This window comes from Sorghum bicolor, chromosome 1 (genome assembly GCF_000003195.3).
Source record: "Sorghum bicolor cultivar BTx623 chromosome 1, Sorghum_bicolor_NCBIv3, whole genome shotgun sequence".
Lineage (NCBI taxonomy): Eukaryota > Viridiplantae > Streptophyta > Magnoliopsida > Poales > Poaceae > Sorghum > Sorghum bicolor.
In genome coordinates this window covers 56,189,201-56,209,243 of record NC_012870.2, presented here as the reverse complement: position 1 = coordinate 56,209,243, position 20,043 = coordinate 56,189,201, and the positions used below count along the sequence as shown (strand labels likewise).

Here is a 20,043-nt window from a genome sequence, read left to right as displayed (position 1 = left end):
CTCCCATTGGCAGCAACCCACCAATGTGAGTGAGGTTAGAAGTTTTCTTGGATTAGCTGGATATTATCGAAGGTTTATAGAAGGATTTTCCAAGATAGCCAGACCCATGACAGAGCTTCTTAGAAAGGATAAGAAATTCACTTGGACAGAATCATGTGAGAAGAGTTTCCAAGAGTTGAAGAAGAGACTGACAACAGCACCAGTGTTAACTTTACCAGACATTCACCAAGATTTCATCATATACTGTGATGCCTCAAGACAAGGTTTAGGATGTGTTCTCATGCAAGGAGGAAAAGTGGTTGCTTATGCATCCCGTCAGCTTAGACCTCATGAGCAAGATTACCCTACCCATGATTTGGAGTTAGCAGCGATAGTACATGCTCTCAAGATTTGGAGGCACTACCTCATTGGAAACAAGTGTGAAATCTACACTGATCACAAGAGTTTGAAGTACATCTTCACACAGTCAGACTTGAACCTAAGGCAAAGAAGATGGTTGGAATTAATCAAGGACTACAACCTTGAGATTCATTACCACCCAGGAAAGGCCAATGTGGTAGCAGATGCCCTAAGCAGAAGGTCATATGGTCAGCAGTTGGTGCCTAAGAACACTCACCTACAAGAAGAGATAGCACAGTTGAACATGCATATAGTACGCCAACCTCAAAATGGCAGTCTGATGGTGCAGCCAACTCTTGTGGAAGAAATCAAGCAGACACAACATAAGGATAAGGATCTGATGAAGATTCGTGAGCAAACTGGAGAAAATAAAGCTCCATACTTTAGAGTGGATAACGAAGGAGTATTGTGGTATAAAAACAGGATTTGTGTACCGAAGGAGGGAAAGATTCAAGAATTAATCCTTGATGAAGCCCATAACTCAGCTTATTCTATCCACCCTGGTGCCACCAAGATGTACATGGACCTAAAAGAAAGATATTGGTGGAATGGCATGAAAGCTAATGTGGCACGGTTTGTTGCACAATGTGATGTTTGCCAAAGGGTTAAAGCGGAGCATCAGAAACCAGCAGGCTTGCTCCAGCCATTGCCTATTCCTGTTTGGAAATGGGATGAGATAGGCATGGATTTTGTGAATGGGTTACCCAAAACTCTGAAAGGAAATGATTCAATATGGGTAATAGTGGACCGCCTTACCAAGGTTGCTCACTTCATACCTGTGCGCACCAAATATAGTGGGGACAAGTTAGCCCAGCTATATGTGGATAACATAGTCAAATTGCATGGTGTGCCAAATAGGATTGTATCTGACCGAGGTACCCAATTTACCTCTAAGTTCTGGAAAAGTTTGCATGAAGCTATGGGAACCAAGCTAGATTTTAGCTCAGCTTATCATCCTCAAACAGATGGTCAGACTGAAAGAATAAATCAGATTATGGAAGATATGCTAAGAGCATGTGTGCTCACATATGGTAAAGATTGGGAGAAAAGCCTAACTTATGCAGAGTTCTCCTATAATAACAGTTACCAAGCTAGTTTGGGCATGTCACCTTTTGAGGCCCTGTATGGAAGAAAATGTAGAACCCCATTGATGTGGTCAGAAGTTGGAGAACGAACCTTGCTTGGACCAGCCCTTATAAAAGAAGCAGAAGATCGTGTAGCTGAAATCAGAGAAAAATTGAAAGAGGCACAATCACGTCAAAAGAGCTATTCTGATAAAAGAAGACGAGAGTTAAGTTTTGCAGTTGGAGATTTTGTGTATGTCAAAGTCTCTCCTATTCGAGGAACTCGAAGGTTCCAAGTTAGAGGCAAGCTAGCACCTCGGTATATTGGACCATATCAAGTATTACAGAGGATTGGAGCTGTAGCCTATCGTGTTCGGCTACCTGAAGAAATGTCAGATATACACAATGTGTTTCATGTCTCCCAATTAAAGAAATGTCTCAGAGTACCAGAGGAACAAATATCGCCAGATACAGTTGATTTACAAGATGACCTAAAATATCAAGAAGTGCCAATAAAAATCCTAGATACAGTCACCAAGCAAACTCGAACGACACCAGTCCGAATTTGTCGTGTTCAGTGGAGTAGACACACTGAAGCAGAAGCAACATGGGAAAGAGAAGATGCCCTGAGAAAAGAGTTTCCCCATCTATTTAGGACCCAGCCGAATCTCGAGGACGAGATTCCTTTTAAGTGGGGTAGGTTTGTAACATCCCAAAAATTCACATTCAAAAATCACTCGCATTAAAAAAATTATTTTCAAAATATATTTCAAAAACTATAAATCATTTGAGCTCTATAGCATCTCCATCTAATTTTTTTTCCATCCATTCTAATTATCCATCTTTAAATATAACCTGCACCGCATGGCATGAGCATCATATGTCCGCTACTTATCCCTCTTGCTCGCTCGCTCTGCCCGATACCCGGCAACGGCGCGTGCGCCGACCCCACCACCATCAGCGCCGCAGCGCACTCACGCCCGGCCCCCTCTCCGAGCGCACTCGCTCGCGCGCGCACCGCGGCATGCGGGCCCCACCTCTTGCCTTTTCCCGCGCCTCTTTTGCTGTAAAAAAGATAGCAAGTACCAGCAAGCTTACATGCGAGAAAACATAGCAGTGCACCTACACGAATATATATCTCATGCATGCATGCAAGACATGCCACCGACCATTTGCATGCACCTGCATACAAGGACACGGTGATTAGGCACCGTCCATTTGCATGCAACGTGCATGCAAATGGGACATCGTCCTTTGCATGAAAATTAGGCACCGTCCACCGTCCTGTCGTCCTGTGTAGCCATGCACTACAGTAGCAATTCTAATGGCACGAAGCTGAGCACCAGAGACATAACCTCACTCCTCTGGCTATAAAAAGCCAGCCTCGGGTGCTCACTCTCACCACCCGAGAAACACGTTCACTCACTCGCTCTCACTTCGCGTATACCGTATACGGCCATACGCATAAGCCGAGCTCGACTGTCGTCGCAAGACGAGGTGAGCAGCTCATGAGCATCTCCTTGCTCTTCTCTGTCTTTCTGTAGTATTTTTCTGTATTTTTTTCCATGTATTTGTCTGTACCGGTTCACTGCCAAGAACTTCACGAATAGAACCATGACATACAGAAGAGTTCTAATGACCCCTGCTAATTTCTCTCTAACCATGCATGTGTGGGCCAAGCATTAACTCCAAATAGTACATGCATGCATGCAACATGCACTACCAGCCAAACAAATGCCCACGTGAAGCATCCATTCCTTAATCATCGTTAGCCTTTTTCGCATGATTAAAGTCCGGCCATTTTACAAATACCACATGCTAACTCTGATTTCAATAATTCTTTCTCCTAAATTCATCTAAAATCATGATCTACCTTCCATATTAATTTCATGATTTTTAGAGCTCATTTGAATTTTTGTGATTATTTATCTATGCCTGTTGTCTGTGTCGTTCGTCGCGTATTTTAGCTGACGGAGTGAACGAGCCGGAAAACGAGAACGTTGGAGACGAGTACCGCGAGTTTGACGCCGAGGACCCGGACTGTCAGCAGGAGTTTGCCGAGGACGCCGACGGAGGCAAGTCCAACCGATCCCCTTTGATGCATATTGATCCTATTTTTAAACACTACCCGTAGAAGACGTTTTAAATATTGCATGTACGATATATGTACGAAGTATTTTTGCTGCTTAGTTAAAACCTGTTGAATAGCCATCCTTGAATTGATATTACCCGGTAATTGTCTTGTTCGAACCTAGGAACAAATAATATGCTATGACAGAAATATTATTATTTAGTATGCTTAGGACTTGTTACTCATCCCGGATACTCATCGCTATATTTTCTCAAATATAATGATTTTAAAAGTAAAAGGTGTGAGTGGTGAAAATAAATTGTGGGTATTGTGAAAGGGTTAATGAACAAGTTATAAATGTGATTACTATAGAGATGGGGCGGATGGGATCTCTTTTGGGGATGCCCTGGTGTCGTGGCTTATACCTCGCGGGGTTAAGCGTGAAGATATCCGCCTTGTCTCGATTAAGGACTGAGTTGATGATTCATCTTGCCTAACTCATTTATCGTACAACCACTCGCCTTGCATGGGAAAGGCTTAGTCTAAATCCCTCTAGTTAGTATGGCAATCACCTGGAGGCAGGTGTGCAACGGGACACTAAGTGATGTATGTGAAATTGTGGAAATGTATGAAAAGAGCTTTGTGAATTATTGTGGTATCATGAGATGTGGCCTTAGTGTTCCCGTGGTGAGCGCCATTACTTAGCTATGGAGGGTAATGACTTTGATGGATCTGTGCTTGCACGACGGTGTAAGTTATGGTATCCTACTTGTGGAAAAAGTGTACAACCTCTGCAGAGTGTAAATCTATCTGGATAGCCGTGTCCGCGGTCTCGGACGGGTTATGGTTTGGTTTCAACAACTAGATTGGTTGAGATGAGTGAAAACATGTGAGAGAGTGTGATTTTGGAAATAAATGGTTGACTGCCATTATGTTGTGGGAACAAGGGTTCAACAACACTTAAAATTGTGATCAAACCCCCATTTTCAGAAATACTATCATATGTGGAAAAAGAGGTCTTTTACAACAGTATTTGTGAAATGAAACCTTGCATGTGCAAAAAGATAGCTTTATGCAAATAAAACTAAGCCTCATCCTTGATTTATCCATATGCATATATACTGTTATCCCCTTCCGTAGGGTAAGGTTGGATTTGCTGAGTACTTTGTACTCACCCTTGCTTTATTAAACAGAGGAAGACCGGACTTCGATCCCGAAGTGGCGTTCGAGTAAGGTCGTGTCTGCACCCAACTAAACCTGTGGCATTGGGACTCGTCAGATGTTCGATGGCGATATCGTTTGTTTGTGGATCCTTTGGACCTGTGTTGTATTTTGGTGTCTTATTATTATAGCGTGCCTTCCTTGTCCACGCTTTCCAAGACTACTGCGCTGAAACTTATCTGATGTAATAAATGTGTTACTAGCCTCCTGGGACTAGTATTGTATCACATTTGAGTTCCTGGTTTACCAGGGGCGCTTCAGGATGTAACACCCGGCCCAATGCTTAATAGAATTAATAGGAGACTCATACCAACAAGTTGCAACTTCTTTTCCGGGAGCCTATCTCGAAAGAACTCTAATGTTAAACGTGCTTGGCCTAGAGCAATTTAGGGATGGGTGACCGACCGGGAAGTAGTTCTCGGGTGCGCACGAGTGAGGACAAAGTGTGCAGAAAAGACTAGTGTTGGTCTGTGGGGGCTGACTATGTCCTAGAAAAGCTGCCAGATGTAAGCGGGCCCGGTCTCGTGGAGGCAGGACGTTACAGAATGGTATCAGAGCCGACTCTCGCGGTTTCACGGGCGCGTGTGTCGCAGTTGCGTAGGCATGGTGTGCATGGCTGGTGTGGACCCAGAGTGGTCACACAGCATGACACATGCGCTGGCACTGGATCCACGGACGTGGCCAAGAGAGGACGTTCCTGGCTTGGGGTTGATCGACGAGGACGTCGATCTCTTAAGGGGGTGAGGATGTAACACCCGGCCCAATGCTTAATAGGATTAATAGGAGACTCATACCAACAAGTTGCAACTTCTTTTCCGGGAGCCTATCTCGAAAGAACTCTAAAGTTAAGCGTGCTTGGCCTAGAGCAATTTAGGGATGGGTGACAGACCGGGAAGTAGTTCTCGGGTGCGCACGAGTGAGGACAAAGTGTGCAGAAAAGACTAGTGTTGGTCTGTGGGGGCTGACTATGTCCTAGAAAAGCTGCCAGATGTAAGCGGGCCCGGCCTCGTGGAGGCAGGACGTTACACAAAGCAAATGATGTCAAAGTCAAAGTTGAAGCCCCTTGCTAAGATGTTGGCAAACCCATTGTTGATGAAGCTGAGTCAATTGCGAAGCCTATTGCCAAAATGTTGATGAAGGCATTTTTTTATGACGCAGAAGTCATTGGTGAAGCTCCTTGCAGAAATGTTATTGAAGACGTAGTTGATGATGTCGAAGTTGATGGTGAATCCCCTTGCCAAAATGTTAGCGAAAGTAGTGTTGTTGATTGACAAAGTCAATGGTGAAGCCCACGCCGATATGTTGGGGAAGGTATAGTTGATGGTGCCAAAGTAGGTGTCAGAGTTGGTGGTTTGAGGAATTCTTCCAACGTTGCAACAGGTGTATGAGATGGGTAGCATAATATTTGCATGTACAGAGTCCCTGGTGTCCTCATGGATGGTCCATCAAGACATGGTGAATAGTCCACCATGTCCTCATGAACTTTGCCATGTTGATGAGTAAACTTGGTTTGACCACTAACTGATATATAGTCCATGGAGAGATCATGGACAATCCATGAAAACACATAGGGTATGATTTGTTGTCTAGAAACCTTAGAGAGATCAATCCCATGGCACTTCATCTTCCATGTATATCATTGAGTCCTTGGGTACATCTTTTATCCTAATTCCTTCATCCTATGTCTACCTTAGGTTTTGTTGTGCTTAAGTTTAGGTGACTATTATTGCAGGTGAAGCTCTTGCTCTTGATGGGTTGGAGTTGAGGGTGTTTAGTAATGTATAGATGGTAAGGATTCCTCAGTTGGGGCTTATAATTGGTCCGAGAAGATTGAGTCATAAGCACTAGGGTAAACATTTAGGTCAAGGGTTGGTCGACAAATACATGTTCATATTTAGGTCAGGGGTGGGTCGATTCAAAGATGTGGTCATAGGGATAAAATTAGAAACACCAACTGGCCAAGACTTGTGATAAAGGATGTTTTCCTAGGATGCACCTGGGTTCAAGACTAAAGGCAGCTAGGTAACGATTGAACTGGGCTTCACAAGGAAGTTCTTGCAAATGTTTATTTGAGCTAGGTTTTGGATTCACGAATTAAGTTTCATCAACTTTAAAGAATTTGTTGGTGATGCAGATCACAACATACTTGCCTTCTTGCAAGCAGCCATTCTCAGTGAAGGCTGTAGCGACGATCCGTTCATGATGAAAACACATATGAACACAACATGGCAGTGTGATCGACCATAAGTTTTAAGTGGATCTTTTTTTTGGGGGGGGGGGGTTGGATTACATGAATTAATGTATATACGTTGTGCTTTGTATGCAACCACTAATTTAGGGCATTTGATGCACTTTGTACATCATCATTGTACAAAGTGTACATTATGTAGACCCACAAGTTTAGGGTGTTTATTGCACTCATCAAATAGATAAACACTTGGAACAATTATCCGAAGCAAAGTGTGGCTTGCCTCAACAGAAGGTAGCAAAATGCAGCATGCTCCCTTACCCAGTTACCCCCAAGTCATTATTGTCAGAATTCGAAAGGCCTCTCCAACTAAGGTCACAAAAATTTTAGTTTTTAGCTATTGTAACACTTTCATTTATATTTAATAATTATTGTCTAATCATGGACTAGGTTCAAAAGATTTATCTCACAAATTACAGTTAAAATGTGCAATTAGTTTTTTATTCTCATCTATATTGAATGCTTCATGCATACGTCTAAAAATTCGATGTGACGAAGAATCTTAAATTTTTTTAGAAACTAAGACCTTGTTTAAATCTTTTTTTTTGAATTTTTACACTGTACCACTTTCGTTTTTATTTAACAAACATTGTTAATCATGGAGTAACTAAACTTAAAAGATTTGTCTCATAATTGTGCAACTAGTTTTGCTCCATACATGTGCCGTAAGATTCGATGTGACAACAAATCTTCAAAAGTTATTAGTTTTTAGGATGAACTAAGACCTGCCTAAACAAAACATGCTGCTACTGTCAAGTTTCACCACATAAACCGCAGACTGAAGCATCCGACAGAGAAATGCAATGCAGCTGTGGGAACTGGGAAGAAGAGGAGCTGGCCGGTCCCCTCCCAGTCCCCTGGTAGCTATTTATGAGGGGGCATCACCCCAACTACCCATCAGATTGATCCTCAGACACCGCATCTCCATGCATAGTACACAGGTATAAATAACCAGCAGCAGCAGCAGCTGAAGCTGATGCTTGCATTGCCTTGTGCAGCTCAAAATCTGGCTGGCCTGGCCCTCCATTCTACAGTAGCAGTGTTGTGCCAGGACATCAATCTCAAGCAAACCACAGGATCCAATGCAATGCAATGCAGTGGAGAGCAGCAGAAAGGCATGGTATTCAAGTCCCTGCACTGCACACAGTGCCCTCCACAGGTTAGGTCGACACAAGAAACAAAAGGGCACCACACACATTCACTCCCATTCAACAACCAGGGCAAGAGCTGCAAACATGCATGATAACCTACCAATGTAATCAAACAGTTTGAGTAGCACAAATAAGCAGGTTACAGATGGAACATTGCAATGCAGAGAGGGAACAAGTCAATTCCCGAACCAAGACCCTTCTTCCCTGATGGCCTGGGATCAGATCCAAGGGTCACAACTGGTTTGGTTCGCTCTTGACTCCTCCTCTCGCACTTTTCTCTTCTTTCCTACACAATCAAGTCTTGAACCTCTAATACAGAGTTATACAGCTCTACGACCGACCGCGAACCATTACGCGCAAACTATTAGGTAATCTTCCGTCTTATTATTATTACAAAAATCAAAAGAAGCATACCAATCGAAGCTAACCTTTCACAGTTCTGGATTCTGAGCAAGGGAACAGACCGAGAGGAGCAAACAACTGCATGACCAAACTGCACCTGTTGCCATCTGTGTGATAGATTCAGCCGGCACAAGTGAGAGCTTGACAAGACCCTTTTCTAGTAGTTGTAGATGACGCTACCTTCCCAAAATGATCAAAATGCCCCCACACTGTTTGTTCGGTCGGGGGTATTTTTGTCATTTTAAGAGGCATATGGCGGGAAAGAGAAGGGTTTTGAATTTTTTTTTCATGTGTTAGTTTCGGGCTCTTGTCAAATCCTCGCTTGCACCTGCGATATGTTTGTTAGCAAAAATAACCGGACTTGGAAGGCATTTTGGTCGGCATGGATCTGCTCTCCTCTGTTCCCACTCTTCCTAGTCGGAGCCAGCAGCAGCCACCGGTTCAACCCCGCTCACCCCAGCTCCTTGGCCTTTGAGTGCGGTTGTAATCTGGTGGATGGCGTTGCAGACATGGCTGTTGATTGCAGTGATGCTGGAGAGATTCAGCTTAGCTGAGGGCACCGCGCTTGCTAGCACCTGCATGCCGACGGTGAGGAGGCAGCCACTGGTGGGCTCATCTGTGTTACCTGGGCTGCTTTCACCATTGCCGGAGCTTGTGCTGGTTGCTGCTGGCGAAGGGTTGGTGGCCGGGAAGATGGCAAAGCCCAGGGGGAGAAGTGGGATGTAGGAAGGGTCCTCGCCACTCATTGTCACTTGGATGGCATCCACATCCACAGTCGCAAACACCACAAGGCTCCCGCCATCAGGGTGGGTGCTGGTCTCCTGCAGCATGAGTTCCACATTCTGGGAGGAGTTGCTTGCAGCCTGTTGTTTTCATCACATGGAAAAATTTCAGTTCTTGAAACTTCATATCAATACATAAAGCTAAATTAAACTCTATTTTCGGGGATCATATATAAATAAAAGTTTTTTACAAGAAAATAATGACTTCTTACTCACAAGAAAGATGAACACAAACCAACCACAATAAACATCTACGTTATATGCATGACTGTAAGTTTCACAAGCATGTACTTCTTCAGTATGTACTTAGTGTCAAATGAAACATTGAGATCAGTACAGATTATAAATGTCTCAAATAATGCTCACAAATTTTTTTTTTCAAATAAGCATATAATTTGCATGGGCTGATTAAGGGAATCTTTTTAGACATATAGCTGTGCTGCATGCAACAGTATGTGATTAAACACAATATTTCCTTTCATTCCAGATGAAACTAAAAGTTATTACTATAGACAACAAATGGAACTGAAACTGTGGTAGCAAAATTGCAATGATGCATGTGCTAAGACTCAGAGTAGCTAGATCAAACTCATTTATTGTGGCATCTTGAGTACTGTACAGACAAGTAGCCGGTGTTAATTTCTTGTCCTTGGCATTGGATGTAAATAGTATGTGCTTTTGGAACTATTAAAAAGATCAACAGTTCTACACCAGAGTACAGTTACTGCCATAAGTCCGTACCAAGGAGCAATTACAATTTCTTTTTTCCCTTTGAAAACTTTTCCTTTCAGACATAATTGTTTGTACAAATCTTCCAATGGCAATATTGACATCATCACATCTTAAAAGTTACCAATGTACAATTCTTATCCTTCAGACATAGGCCTAACTACTATTTCCTCTATCCTTAAATGCCTGTCGTTTTTTCACTTCCCGATAAACAACTTTGACTAAATATATATTAAAAAATAATAATACTTATGATACACAATTGGATAGATATTTGAATCTATTTTTTTTAATAAATTTATTTGGAGATTAAAATATTGCACGCATTTTCTATAAATCGAAACAAAGTTGTTGGCACGCAAATCATTGCGACAAACATTTAGGGACAGAGGAAATAGTCTGGAATAAGTACTAAGAACTGATAATGATAGGCACCATAAAATGGATATCTTAGTTAATATCAGAAGCACTTTTGTTTATGGAAACAAATGTGAGAACTATGAGTAACAAGCTCCAGCAGTCAGAAGCAGAAATTGACAATATACTCACATTAATTCGAAGAAGAGAAATGCAATTCCTTGGATGTGATCCATTTGCAATGTGTGCCACTTCGTGAAGTGAGCCCCCATTTGACAAAATCTCAAGCTGCAAAAGTAAAACATCCATCAAGACACTACAATAATTCAAACAATAACCCAGCATGTTTGAAATATTAAATACAGGCAGTACCTGGCAACGCTGTTGTTCATCTGCAAGAAGCTCAAAGACCTGCTGATGGCTGAAAGGAAGCCAACTAGTAGAGACAGCAGTTAGAATGACACCACTGGGCTGGCCTGGATCCGTGTTCTTACGAGTAGTGACCCTAATTGTGTCCTCTGTAGTTTCTGAGAGTGCCGTCCAAGATTGGCTTCCAGAAGCACTGATGTTGGCAGAGAAAGTAGTTATCATCCGTTGTGACAGCTTCATCATATTTGTTCTCGCCTCTGGAGTGCGGATCACTGATAGTTACAATGAAAAAGTGAAAAGAACATGATGGTTAGACTTTGTAAAGATGGATGAATGTTGTTGATTAGAAAATAGAAGGTAAATGCAGTAGTTATCATAGCAGATCAAATGTTCTAGTAAATGGCGTATATGCATATTCTGCAATATATAGTTCCTTCCAAAATGATAAAAAGCGTATGATAATAAGTCATTCTAATATCTAAGCCTCTTGTTTGAACCTGTGCCAGTGGATGATCGCGCTTGCTTTCTTCCTCTTAATGAAATGCTCAGGCATGTTCATGAAAAAATGATTAGAAAAAACTGAAATCTTATTGAAATGAGCCCATCAGAGTGTCAGTTTGCAGGCAGGATGGTGCAGACAGCAATGGCCACATCAAAATCATACAAACAGATGGCATGATCTAATTTTGGACAAATTATACTACAAGTATACTGCTATCCAGCAGAAAACATGTTTGTTGCATTAGAACCAAAAATCTAGCTGCATATGTTTGCTGTGACAGATAATAGAGTATACCTCCAAGGTCGGCGATGTTGCGGGCGAGCTCACTGGCAAGGCGCTCACATTGGCGCTGGAGCAGGGACACCCAGCGTGTGGCCCCAAAGGCATAGCCGCTGGCAACATAATCCTTGAACACCTGGTGCAGTGGCTTCTCCTCTCCAACCATCTCCATGTGCTCCACCCACACCACCTGCATGCAGATAACGTGTCAACCCCAGTGCTGAGTAGGCATCACGAACACCATAGGCTCACGCACAAAACAGCCATTGAAAAGCTTACACTTGAGTAGCCGTTGGGCATGTCCTGAATGATGCAACCGGAGGGTCGCCTACAGCACTTGACAACAGATGAGGTCTGCAGACCTTCTAGCTGGAACCCGTCGGCCGGGAAGTCGACGACGGACCAGGTCCCCTCATCGCCGTTGTGCATGCAGTACCTGAAGAAAACCACCTCCCGCGCCGGCACCAGAGGAGACGGGAACTGCACCTCCGCTTGCATCTGTTCATTCGTTCGCAATCAGATCAATATCATCTCAGTTTGATGTAATTTTCAAATTGAAAGGGTATGGAATGATAGTCCAATAAACAAGAGAGCTAGCTGTTACCAAGAGGAGAGATCCACTGCCCATATGACCAGAACGAGCTCCATGGTTTATGACCTGAATGGTTCTTGCCTTGGACACGATCGAAGGGAACAGCTCCATCCACTTGTTCTGCGAAATCAGGAATTATGTAGCATCGTAAATAGTTTATTCGAGACAAATGCAGAAAAAAAAAGTTTGATGAACCCACACATCATATTTGCCAAATCTAAATTGCCATGTTAATTATTCCTTTGGCCTTCTTCTCCACACAAACACAACGCACAAAATAATGGCATACTCCCCACCCCTCACGGCCTCATCCCCCAAATCCTACGTCGAACTCCTGCCACCGGACTACTGGAGTTGCCGCCGCCACCTCCCCAATATGCAAACCCATCGTCTCAATCGCCTACCATTGCCTCACGCCGCCCATAGACCTTCCTATGCTACTCCAGTTGGCGATACAACTGTTGCTTCGCCACCGTACCCCCACGGACCGACCAACTGCCGCCATCTTGGGGCCAGCCTCTTCCTCCTTGTCCCATAATCTTGAAGCCCAACACCGAAACCTAATAAGTATTAACCACAATCTTACCAAAGCCTACACAGAGAGCTCCCCAGCTCACTACATTTGGTTGTGTTGGGAAGGCACTGGGTGCTTGGGCATTAAAATGTATGATTGAAAACTCACAGCATCCAGGAAGGCATCCACCAGCGTAATACTGTTCATGATAACCACGGCGCTGTCCCTTGATCCCTCGGTCCTGGCCGCGGCACCCGTAGAGGCACTGCCCTGCTGCCCGCCGTCGACGGGCCAGCTGAACATCCGGGCGTGCTCATCAGCCACCATGACCTCGGAGCTCGCGCCGCGGCGCCGCAGCCAGAGCGGCTCGCCCGCGCGGCACATCTTGGCGAGGGTGTCTGCCGCCGTGGCGGCGAGGTCGAGCACCAGCTGCCTGTCCTGCTCCTGGACAGGCCCGATGGCGGCGCCCATGAACGACGACGTCGCGTGGTGCTCGGCGCCGCCGACGGGGATCTGCTGCTGTGGCGCGAGGACGGACTGGATGAGGTCGCCGCAGCCCATGACTGAAGACTGGTCGGTGAAATGGCGAGCGTATACATTCATGTCGAGGTCGAGCGGCGGCATGAGTACCGGAGGCGGCGCCGATAAGCAGCCCAGCGCGGACGACATGCTCGGCTGTCGTCCGCCGCCGTAGCGGGTCGCAATGCACGCCAAGCGGTCGAGCTGGATGGATGAATGAACAGTGTTAGTGTTCCATGCAATGCTTAGGGTTTTTAAGCGTCGAACGAGTTTTAAGTAGGTAGGGAGCGGGAGCGGGAGCGGCACCAACCTCGTCCTTGAGCCTGGCGTTCTCGATGCGGAGCTGCTGCTCCTCGTAGGACATCTCTCCGAGGACGGCGGCGTGGCCGCAGTTGGGGCAGACGACGTTGCGGATGGCGGCCTGCAGGCGGTAGTTGTCGCTCTTGAGGCTCTCGTTCTCGGCGCGGAGGAGGACGTTGTCGGCGCGGTCCTGCTGCGCCTTCATCTGGGTGCGCCGGTTCTGGAACCAGAACTTGACCTGGCGGGGTTTGAGCCCCAGCTCCTGGCTCAGCTTGAGGCGCTGCTTGTCGTCCGGGTGTGGGCACTCCTTGAACAGCCTGCGCTCATGTCGTCCGTGCAATGCCATGGCCATGCATGCATCCATCAGAGATTATCGGAGAAGAAGGAGATTATTATAGATGAAAAGGCAAGCATATATATGTCTTACGCTTCCATCTGCTGGATCTGGTGTGCCGTGTGGCGGTGGTACCGCTTCTTCTTGCCGTTGGCGGTGGCCAGCTGCTGCTGCTGCTGCTGCTGCCCGGCGGCGTCCACCGTCGTCTGGAGTTCGAGGCCGCTGTGCTGCGGCTTCTGCTCCGTCCGGTCGTCGTCCACGTCCGCGAAGCTGAGCAGGCCGTCCAGGTGGGCGCTCCCAGAGCCGCCGCTGAGCTCCATGTCCATCTCCAACTGATCCATGTCCTCGTCCTTGGCCACCTGGAGCGCACCCATGATGCCGCCCTCCTCCTTCTGCATATACACACACAGGCACACGACGGACCACGCCTTTCAGACTCAAAGCATGCAAGAACAGTAGAAAACCCACACGACAGTCAGCATGCAGTAAGGCGACGGAGTACTCTACTACTTACAGGTATCAGGGAGGCGGCAGTGGTGGAGAAATGGTGGAATGGCATGGCGGCGGCGGAGGAGGACATGAATCCGGCGAGCGCGCCTGGGTTGGGGATGAAGAGCGCGTCCGCCGACGAGGAGGCCCCGGCCATGGCGGCCATCGAGGACAGGACCTGGCAATCCCCAAACATCCTTCCTTCCTTCCTTCCTTCCTTCCTCGACCGACCGGAAGATCAACCGAGAGGGGAAGAAAGAAATGCAGAACCCCTTCCTCCTCTTACTCTCGTCGTCCCTGGCTGGCCTGATGCCTGTGTTCCTCCAAACAGAAGCAAGCAGTTAAAATCCACGGCGAAGCATGGCAGGGCGAGTACAGGAGGAGAGGAAGAGGATTTAGCGAGAGGTGCAGGAAAGGGAAAGCTCTGGAGGAAGGAAGAGAAGGAGAGGGATCGGAGAGGCGGAGGAGGAGGAGGGAATGGGGGGCGGACGGAGCGATGGAAGTGAAAGGGCGAGGGATGGGGGGCGAGACAAGGGCGGGGGGAGTAAATGGCCGCAGTAAATACCCTGTCGGTTGTTCTGTGCCTCGGCGTACCCCCTGCTTCCCTCCCCACTCTCCCTCGATTCGTCCTTCCCCTGATCCCCCCTGAGCGAGCGTGATTTGCTTTGCTTTGCTTGCTTGTTAAACTCTCGGCTCCCTCTGAACACGGCGCAAGGTTGAAGACGAAGAAGAGGTCGGCCGCCTTCTCCTTCGTTTGCCCTGTGCTCTCGTCTTCCTCGCAGCAGCAGCACAGCAGCAGGCGCAGCGACGGACACGGCCAGCCGGGCGGCGCTGTTACTTGTTGTCTACTGTGTGTGATGTGACGCCTCCGCTTTGACTTCCTTTTCCTTCCGCGTGCGTGACTCGACCTGGGCTAGGCGACGGCTGCGACGCACCCGGCTGACTTCACGGACCCACGCGCGCTGGACCGTGGCCGGAGCCCCACGTGGCAGCGACAGCGCTCTCCCCTCCTCCGCGTGGACGACGGACGCCCTGGGTGCGAGACCCGCGCGGGGCCCGCGTGTCACTCACCCACCACCCGTAGAGGGAGCGAGAGCAGGAGCGCAGAGCCGGAAAAGAAAAGCAAGCTCAGAACGTATCGTGGGCGGGTGGTACAAATAAATGCGGTAATTAGGGGGCGGGATTACAGCGCGCGGGGGGGGGGGGGGGGTTGAAGGTGAACGACAGGCGGTAATAAATGCATGCGTTGCGCGCCATAACTCCGCGGCACAGTAACGGGCGGGCAGGCCGGAGGCCGGGCGCCAGTGAAACCCGGCCGGGCGCGCGACCGATCGACGCGCCCCGGCGACCGGCTCCGTTTCGCTTGCGTTGCCGTGCTTGACCAGCCGAGCAAAGACAGCCCGCGTGGGCCCCAGCCCCCAGGGTCTGAGGAAGGCGTCAACAAAAGTCAAAGCTCCACTCCGCGGCCTGTCTCGCTCCGGCATGCGGGCGTGGCGGTGGCGCCACCCTAGGATGGGCCTGCCTGGCCGTCCGATCTGACCGGCGCGCGAGATCGGGCCCGCCGCGTGGCGAAAACGCGTTACAGCACGGCGGCGGACATGCATGTGCGCGTGGTCTGCGCTAGCTGTGGTGCATGGCGTTGCGTGCGCTAGGCCTGTCCGTGCCCCGCCCCGCCCCGGACCCGAGCAGGAGTACGAGCATGATGCATCGCATCCATGCGTGCGTGCATGTGTGTCGCGCGCGCTCGCGCGCCATCACAGGAACGAAAGGCGGGGGAGTACGTGTGCCACGCAGATTTGGCACAGTAATTGCACCAGGGGAGGATCAGCCCGTACTAGTGCTGATGCTGCATCTGCATGCTAGACGTCTGCTGCTAAGGCCTTGTTTAGTTCCGAAAAAATTTCGGATTTCGCTATTGTAGTACTTTCGTTTTTATTTGACAAATATTGTCCAATTATAAACTAACTAGGATCAAAAGATTCGTTTCGTGATTTACAGACAAACTGTGTAATTAGTTTTTGTTTTCATATATATTTAATGCTTCATACATGTGTCACAAGATTCGATGTGACGGGAAATCTTGAAAACTTTTTGGATTTCGGGATGAACTAAACAAGGCCTAAGCAACCAATGCACGAGATCACACCAAATCTTCTCTTCTATTCTCTGCTTCACTAAGCACCACCAACCGAGATCACCGCTGATATCGACCAGCACTTGCATGCCTAGCTCTTTATTCGTTTTTCCTTTTCTTTTCAAAAAAAAGTACTCCCTCCATTCCTTCAAATTATAAGATGTTTGACTTTTTTTACCTTAAAAGCTTGTTTGGTTCTGGTGTTTCTTTAACAATCACATCAAATGTTTTAGACACATGCATAATGTACTAAATATAAACTATTTTAAAACTAAAAACATATCTAGAGAATAATTTACGAGATAAATTTTTAAACCTAATTAGTCCAAGATAAGACACTAATTATCAAATAAAACAAAAGAGCTACGGTGCCTGTTAAACTTTAACACCTTCAGCCAAACACCATCTAAATTTGACTACTCGTTTTATTAAAAATTATGCAAACATAGTTAAATTTAAGTCATTCTTCAAGAATTTTTATTAATAAACCAAGTCACAACAGAAGAAATAATATTTTGCATAAATTTTTAAATAAGATGAGTGGCCAAACTTATTGTCAAAAAAGTTAAACGTCTTATAGGATGGATTTAGTATAGCTAATAATAGGATAGTGCCTAGACGTAACAGTAGTGTAAGCCCATCTAGGTCAGACAGTATAGGTTTGACTAGCAATATCTACACATTTTTAATCCAGACGATGTAGGAGTACATTATAGAAGTACTTTTCTAAATAACTTTATTAGCAATGTCCATCTTATGTTGTCAATTATAAAATTGTTTAGATACTAATGATCAAAACTTTAAACACTTCAACGACGACTTAGTAGGACAAACCAAGATAGACATTGTTACATTCCGGTTGACGGAATGAAGTAGCAAGTAGATAGAGTTCACTTATCACCAAAGCATGGAGGCATATTCAGCATGGAAGGTAACATTTTTTGTGTGCAATAGCCAAAGATGCATGGAACGAAAATTTGATGATTTTGCATGTTACGACTTCTATACAAATTATTTGCAGATTAATTTGGTATATGATATCCAAGTGTGTTTCCTTTTCCCATTACCTGATTTTTTTTCTTTTATTCTCTCTATTGGAAGAGGATGGAACGGAGTAGAGAGGTGATGGGGAAATTCACAACATCGTGTACTGTAGATGGAGTGGGGAAAAAAGATAGCAGTAAAAGAACACGATCTCATAAATCGTCGGATTTCGATAGCTCAAAGTTTGGTACCAGTTAAGAGGGAGCTAAATGCTTGGACGTCCTATAGATTGTTCCATCATTTATTGTTTTTCTCATTAAACACCAAAGGTGGAATCCAAAAACTTTATTGGCCTAAAAAGGTGACCCAAGAGATTGGGTGGTCGCAATAAGGTAGGAGTATATGCGTAAACTAGAAGTAGACTGCGTGCGTTGCGTTAGAAATTTTTTAAAAATAAATTTATTTTATACATAGCGTTATTGTATGGTATTTTATATATTATTTGTATATATATGAATTTGATTTGTATCTTATTTTAATATAACGGATCTGACTAACTCCAACACTTAGAGCCAGCCCAATGATAGAGTCAATTGTTTAGCTATAAGAGTATCTCCAGCAATTTAGTATAATTTACTTGCTAAAATGATGAACATAGCAAGTTAATAAAAGAAATAGCAACTTTAAATTTTATTTCTCTCCAAAAATAATCAATAATAGCTTTGCAAAATTTTAAATTTTGTTGTAGGGTCCACATCTATTTGTTTTTTACTAGAGCCGATCATGTCATTTATGGCGGCGGCTATACCTCACGTGAGGCATCCTTGCTTGGCGGGGTATTGTTTAGTGGCACCATGTAGAGGCATTGTTGCTCTGCTCTGTAAGACAAAGGCCAAACGGACGTAGGTCTGTATCAGCGGCGGCCAAACCAATGGCTGGCAAGGAAATAGATCACGCCAATAATATATTTTGCGGCAATAAAACTCTTTCGCATGAGAAGTGTCGTGAAAAAAGGTCTAAAGAGGAGAGATAAGGAGTTCTCTTGACTTTGGAAATTTATGTGTTGAGGAGAATATTTGACAAATTTTTACTTTTAAGTAGCACTTTTACCAAACTATTAGAGAAGACTTGTTTCTCTTTTTGCTAAAATATCAAGATAGAGAGTTGTTTTACCAAACTTCTGGAGATGCTCTAAGTCTGGCTATAAGAGACAAGCTATACAATATTTGTCTCTTAATTATCTATAAAAAAGATTTTTCATAATTATTATTTCTACATGTTTCCGATCCCATACTCTCTTTTCTAATTTTCCTAAGGTTCACTTGATTTCTGAACCCACCATCTGAATTTAAAAGTCTATTCATAGTAATGACACTGAGAAATGCCAACAAGCATTTTTGGTGCCGTTATTGGAGAAGATTGAAAGCATTAAAGGATAATGAGCATCACTGCATCGACTCATGGATTGAGCACCATCCACCCTTCTCACTCATACAGACTTACCCTTGTCTTTTGTCTATGTTATATATCACATGCAAGTGAAAGGTCCTAATATAGCTAGAGGAGGGTGAATAGCCTATTTAAAAATTCTACAAACTCACTAGAGCAAGAGATTAGTAAATAACAAAGTGAAGCTTTTTGCTCTAGCTCTAATGGATTTTTTGCAAGCCATCTATCCAACAATTCTAGTTGATATGCACACTAGGCACACAAGAGCTATGTCTGTACTTACACTAAAGAGCTACCTAAAGTTTCTATACAAGTAAGTAAACTACTCTAGTTTGTGGCAATGTAAGAGAAAGAGTTTGATCTTTATACCACCGCGTAGAGGGGATGAGCCAATCACAATAATATGAAGTCCAATCATCGAGAGAAATCTAATGAACAATCACAATGGAGACACAATTTTCTCCCAAGGTTCATGTGCTTGCCGGCACGCTATGTCCCTATTGTGTCGACCAACACTTGGTGGTTCGGCGGCTAAGAGCACGAACCTCATCCTCACTAGGACACCGCAAGAACCTTAGCTCAATGACACGAGCAATCCACTAAAGTTGCCTTTGGCTCTCTGCCAGGGTAGGCACAAAACCCCTCACAATCATCGGAGATGGCCACGAACAATCACCAACTCATACTAATACTCCTCGGCTGCTCCAAGCTGTCTAGGTGGCGGCAATCACCAAGAGTAACAAGAAAACTGTAGCCAAATCGATCCCTAAGTGCCACTAGATGCAATCACTCAAGTATATGCACTTGGAATCACTCCCAATCTTACAAAGATGGTTAATGTATGAAAGAGATGAGTGGGAGGTGTTTGCTTAGGCTCACAAGGATGTCAAGTATGCTAGAATGCCAAGAGGGTGAGCTCCAAGCTTGCCAACAACTATTTATAAGCCCCTCAAACAAATAGAGCTGTTGGCTCTTTCATTGGGCAGAAATCAGGACCACCGGACACGCTGTAGGAGACCATCAGACGCTCAATCCCTGCGTCCGGTGCTCCAGATCTAGCCACGTGTCAGCTAATAAAACCTCACGCGTTGATCTCTAACGGTAAAATTCAAACCAGTGGATGCGGTCAAGGGTCTGGTGCACACCGGTCACGT

General features: G+C 45.4%; 1 protein-coding gene across 1 annotated transcript; it reads right to left on the bottom strand.

The window, feature by feature from the left end:
* LOC8055599 (homeobox-leucine zipper protein ROC3) lies at positions 8,227-15,131 on the bottom strand. The gene is made up of 10 exons (XM_002464835.2): positions 14,348-15,131; positions 13,927-14,225; positions 13,510-13,816; positions 12,849-13,403; positions 12,179-12,286; positions 11,854-12,072; positions 11,590-11,764; positions 10,797-11,065; positions 10,617-10,712; positions 8,227-9,419 (listed from the first exon to the last, which is right to left on the bottom strand). Exons 1-10 carry the CDS (start codon positions 14,516-14,518, stop codon positions 8,970-8,972), a joined length of 2,649 nt encoding a protein of 882 aa, XP_002464880.2. The 5' UTR covers positions 14,519-15,131; the 3' UTR covers positions 8,227-8,969.

Bases quoted from the DNA above. Each gene is read 5' to 3' on its own strand.
- LOC8055599 (XM_002464835.2), bottom strand. From the start codon at position 14,518: ATGTTTGGGGATTGCCAGGTCCTGTCCTCGATGGCCGCCATGGCCGGG. The intron at 12,073-12,178 runs GTAACAGCTAGC...ACGAATGAACAG, and splicing joins GCAGTGGATCTCTCCTCTTG to ATGCAAGCGGAGGTGCAGTT. The intron at 9,420-10,616 runs GTGAGTATATTG...TGAAAACAACAG, and splicing joins TTTCTCTTCTTCGAATTAAT to GCTGCAAGCAACTCCTCCCA.